General features: G+C 35.3%; 1 protein-coding gene across 1 annotated transcript; it reads right to left on the bottom strand.

Annotated features, from left to right (window-relative positions):
* Positions 1-221: 221 nt before the first annotated feature.
* Positions 222-3,664, bottom strand: LOC144962014 (N-alpha-acetyltransferase 80-like; the record flags this gene model as incomplete). Its single annotated transcript, XM_078895009.1, has 4 exons — positions 3,626-3,664; positions 2,782-2,846; positions 1,063-1,189; positions 222-365 (listed from the first exon to the last, which is right to left on the bottom strand). Coding segments are annotated over exons 1-4 (375 nt in total), but the record flags the coding sequence as incomplete, so codon positions are not given.
* Between the last annotated feature and the right edge of the window lie 2,073 nt (positions 3,665-5,737).

The raw sequence follows: 5,737 nt of genomic DNA, 5'->3' as shown, positions 1-5,737 counted from the left end.
CCTTTAGCAATTTGACTTTGGGAGTTATTCCCAATGATGCGTCATCAAAGCTCTTTTTCATCCATCAATTTTGCTGTTTCAAACGCAAAAAAGGGGAAAACCTTTTTGTTTGATGATCCCGGGAGTTTCGGATGAGAGAGGAGGGAGGAGGAGGAGGAGGAGGAGGAGGAGGTGGTGGTTGGGTTGATGCTGGAGAATTGATAGGGCTGGTGGTATTGAACATGAGATATTGGCTGTGAAGTTGACTGTTGTTGTGGTAGTGGAATTGATGACGATGAAGTTGACTGCTCAGTGACTTCCAGCGTTCCCATTTCATGGCATAGTTCTCCAGTCTCCTTGTCATTGCTCACAGTAAAATGTTTTAGCTGATAAATAGAGGAACCAATAGTAGCAATGCTATTAATATATCGATCAGCAGTTAAAAATAATCAAATTTATCTTGTTCATCTATAAAATGTTCTGTTATAATGCAAAATTTCAGTTTTTATATAAATTTCCACATTATTATAATTTACTGACTCACCAACGTCGAGTTAAGTATTGGGGCAAAGCTCTTTACCCAAGATTATAAAACTAAGACCGTTTTTAAAACATGTCACCATCCAGTCATGGACTAATTTCAACATTTCTTCGCCTTTCTTAAGAGTTAAGATTCCTTACCATTCCAACAATGTCCAAATGTGATATTTTGCTCGAACAAAAAAGTAAGTTATTCACCATTATAAAAGGTTGAAAAAATATCTATGAGAAACAAAACGATTATGAAAATGACCTTATGCTCACATCTGCTTGTTCACTGAATCTTTTATCTATTTCGGATTTGTCCAAGTTAATGTGACATATGACATTGCAATAGGTTTAGGATAAGGCAATACACATTATAAGGTGTTACTAGTTTTGGACAACAATCTGAACATAGGTGCACACTAGTAAGTATGCGTCGATCTGAACCGTTTTTTATTAATTTCGTGCCAATTTTCTGTTATAAAACCTACAATATAGTTTCCAAGTTCCCTCACATTAATCATTTATTAAGAGAAAAAAAACCAAAAAGGTACCTACCATGAATTCTGGAACTCGATGTGCATTTGCTCCCAAACTGATAACTGGATTACACTTGGTGTATCCAAGACGGGAATAAAAACCAATTTTGTCTGTGGTGTTTAAATAGGCAGTCTTAACCCCAAGGCTTGAATAAAAAAAATTTTTAAAAAATAGAGAAAAAAAAAAGTGACTAAAATGTAATGTGTGATTCAAGCAAAATTGATGTTGAATTAATGGAACTTTGGTAGAGGATAACAAATGAGAATGTATAAAGATCTCAAAATGGAAACACGTTCTTTGCATTCAAGCAGATAATGCAAACATCTTTTTTTTTTTTTTTTCACCAAGGATATATCATATTATAAGACCAACAGCCGCACACTGAAAATGGAGAACTGTACATTTAGCATAAAAGATGGGATAGGCAAGAAACTTGTTAGATCTAAGAACAATTTTCAGATATATATACACATGCGCAAAATTAACTTAACATTTTAATACGCTAAATACTATCGTTTAACTATGTGTAACAGTCGAGAATTTATATACTCTAAAAGAACATTAATAATAAAGCATATGCATGCTTAGTTTTATTTCACAACTGTCATCATAGCGGGGATGGTGAGCATTTTTGTAAGACAACTTGATATTTGACTTCAGAAATGATACAAAGAAGGAATTATAAAAAATTGTTAGCAGGGACATCGTGAAAATGCAAGTTCTTAACTTATCAAAACAGAACCCTTTCTCATCAATGTGCCCTGATTGAACATCGCTATGTATCTGTTAATGTTTACAAGTTAAACAAAAAATATTATCTTGTGAATCATTTTGTAATTACTTTGATTTCAATTCTTTTACTCTCGAAAACATGCTGAACTGAGCCTCGAAGAGAGACCCGTCAATTTAGCGATATTCATGCTTAATGGGCAGTAGCTGAGGTTGGACAGCATTTCAATGTTAGAACTACCTGCTATTCTCTATTTCCGAAGCAGTGCAACCAACTTTGTTATTTGGGTTAGCGTTACATTAGGATTATACATGTATGTTATTAAATTTTGCTCATAAATACTAAAGATATTTCTCATATTTGAGCATCTAGTTTTGTCTCTTAAAACTGAAATGAATTGACTCAAAACAAGTGTTGTTACTTTTGCACATGTAGGTATTATACTGCTTTAAACTAGGACTTCTAAATTCTATGTCCATCTCTGAAAAACGAGAAAATGTTTTCACAATGTATATCCTATGGGCATACTATCAAGGTGCCTGATCACTGGCTCAAACCATTGGACATAATTATCTTCATGATATAAGTCCAGAACCGTATCTTCACACAAGAACTATACTTTGGAAAAATACGCAATTAAAATAGTGGCCAGAAAACTCGTCCTTCTCACATTGATCAACTAAATGACCCTCATCTTGGCAACAACTTTCAAACCTGGCATTTCACGACGTCCCAGGTTGAGGTGTTTTGCAAGATGAGACGAGAAAATGTTTTCACAATGTATATCCTATTGGCATACTATCATGGTGCCTGACACTGGCTCAAACCATTCAGAGTACGGCTGTAAACTAATTGAGTATGTCAGGTGTTGATTGGGTGTATACAATTGTAGCACATTTCACAATGGCCTGGAAGCAGTGAGATAATAGGAATTCCGGTATGACCATATTTTTTCCTCCTCGCAATTCAACTCTTTGTATCAATAAAATGTATAACTTTCTTTATACCCTTTAGCATAAAGCTCTGTCATCTCCATTAGTTTTCTGCCCAAACCTTTCCTCTGTCTTCTTCTCTGATGATTACTGAAAATAAAAAATTAAAAGGGGGGTATGGGATGGGAGGAATATTTAATGATGAATTTTAATGAGATAAAATGAGTTTTGTAATTAATGCTCACAAAAAAGAACCTAGAAAGACTCGATTCATACCACCGCATACAATTACGTCGCGTAATCGGAATCTATTGGCTAGAGACAATTACAAATACTGATCTCTATGAAAAAACCAGGGTCCAACACTGAGTACAATAATAAAAGAACAGTGATGGAGGCTATTTGTCACATCTTATGTTCGAGAAGATAACATCCCAGCCCAAACTGCAATGACAGAATATTTCTTCATGGCAACAAATATGTAGGGAGACCACCAACATCAATAGTAACTACCCTGAACCAGGACCTCTCTACATATCAGAATTTCTGGATTCAGATGAGGCCAAATTAGTCCCAAAAGAACTAAGAAATACTGCAGTGCCCTCCGTACTAAAGTCACAACAAGATCTTGACAGCCTCAAAACTTTGGCCCAGGACCAATGGAAACAATTAACAACATGGATAGAGAGAGCAGCTATATTTATCTACCATGACTGAATCACACAATTCTCAGCAAGCGTCATTCGACTGTGAAGCTACTACTACTTACTTACTTACTTACTATGTCAACTGCTTAACTATAAGACAATAAAACACACCACCAGGTCATCGATGTCTCAGTTAAAAGTGAAACTTAGTTCAAGTCTATATCTTATTTTGAGATTGTTTTCAAATAATTTTCCATGTTATTTTCACTTACCAGATTCAAATAAGCAGGAACATTGTTGTCCTTGGACATCTGCTATTTTACTGAATCCTACAACTTCCCCCCTGGGTCCACAACAAAGGCAAGGGCGACTGGCAAGTGATCACATGATTTCTGGAGGCTATGGAGTCTGTTTAAATAGTTTTAATAGAAAACAGAAGCTTAGATCACACATTTTAAGTTTAAAAGTGAAGACCAACGCAAGGCGGAGGTTTTAGTCACATGTAAAACATTGGGTAACAACCTTTATGCTAGACTAAAATCAAATATATGGTTCTAGCCAGTGATCTTGATAGCATACCCATAGGATATACATTGTACAGCTATGTGTTCTTGTGGTATGACACATGCTTTCGGATCCAAACGTCCCGGGTTCGAGCCTCGCTCTGCCATAGTTGAGTCCTTGGAAAAGGCTCTTTACTCACATTCTCTCACCGTACTCAGGCATACCTGGCAGTTAACAGTGTTGTTTATGTCAGAAAAAATTGTAATGTTGCCTAACAGGCGTCATGTCTTGTTCTAATGTTACGTGTTGCTGTTGGTCAGGGACCCTTTGCAATGCACTTTGAGCATGTTTAGTGATATTGCACTATATAAAAGCTCAATTTTTAAAATTATTCACTACAGAATTTAAAAATAGACATGGTGGCAAGGATAGCAGTGAATATTACACGATATTCTAATGTTGGCGGATATGCTGCAATTTATTACTAATCATCATCATCATCATGGCTTATCCCTCCTGGACGTGCCTCGCAAATGCCAACTGAAACAAGCTTCCGTCCTGCACCATCCTTCCACATTCAGTCAATGACTTATTCATCCATTAGCTGATGTCTTGTGACCATCCTCTTCTTGGCCTCCCTCTCCCTCTTTACCCTCCATAATACATTCTAGAAATTTTTTTCAAGGGTGACATGTCTCGTGATAGTCCAAAAAAGACAAGTTTTAGTTTCTGTATCATCTTGATGAGATATGGCTCCCCATGCCCAGGGACTCTTTCACATTTTTGTTAGTTTTCTTTGCTGTCCAGGGAATGCGGAGAATTTTCCTGTAGCATTTAATTTCAAATCCATTAACTTTATTCTCATTGTTTCTGTGATACATCAAATTTCTTATAAATCAGGTAAGATTTGTACCAGAGCTATATTCTAAATGTTTGTGGTTAAGTTCCATATATAATGGAGGTCTCAATTCAACTGATAGAGCACTCAGCTCATAAATGACGAATCTGATTTGAATCTGGTTTCTCTGACCTCTCTATTTGGTTAGAATGATGGCTTAATAAACTAGGCTTTGCACTAACAAAGAACCTGGATTGCAATATTTTTCAGTATCTCGTTTTTTCCATGACCAATAAAATTAACACTATTTGCTTACTTCGCAGTACAGCACTATGGTTTGATAACAATTTTGCATTTACATTTTCAATTATCTTAATGATGTTAAATTATCTATGATTTCCTTATAATATATGTAAACAAACAACCAAAAACATAATAAAAACAACCGGTCTTATAATCTTAGGTTGTAAAATACAGGGCTTTCCAAAAAGAATGTGGAAGTATTATTACGCTATCTTTCAGTTCTAATTTGTTGAATCAATGATTATTTGACAGAGGACTTATCCAAGTTTGATTTGTTATCACTTTGACTGCTGTGGTTCACAATTTCCCGACCACTGGCAAATTTGGGCTCGAACTTATCTCAATAGAATAGAAGGGAAGGTTTTTATTTCACCCAAATTTATTGACGTGATGAATGTTGACAAGAATCTAGTAGCATTGACTCTCTAAGGGTGGAACATATTATAAATAAAGAGGTTTGTCTTTTCTTTTTAATCTCTGAAAAAAATTGAGTACCAATTTGCTTAGCTCACTCTGCATCAGAATGTTTCACAGCAAGAAGAATTAATATTCAACAAATCTAATAAAAATTGAAAGCGTTTTGTAAATTGTCTTAAATTGGAATATTATGTGGATTGAACTCGGATTAAGTTGGCCCCATATGAAGTTAAATACAATCCGACTACTAACCAAGAGTTTTGATTTTAATTTTTTTGTGAAGGGCAAAATTTTGTTGATTTTAAAAAATTTCCCTTACAAT

This window comes from Berghia stephanieae, unplaced genomic scaffold (assembly GCF_034508935.2).
Source record: "Berghia stephanieae isolate SIO BIC M18660-M18661 unplaced genomic scaffold, UCSD_Bste_1.3 scaffold5372, whole genome shotgun sequence".
NCBI lineage: Eukaryota > Metazoa > Mollusca > Gastropoda > Nudibranchia > Aeolidiidae > Berghia > Berghia stephanieae.
The sequence above is the reverse complement of the archived record's forward strand: the minus strand, read 5'-3'. Positions and strand labels throughout refer to the sequence as shown.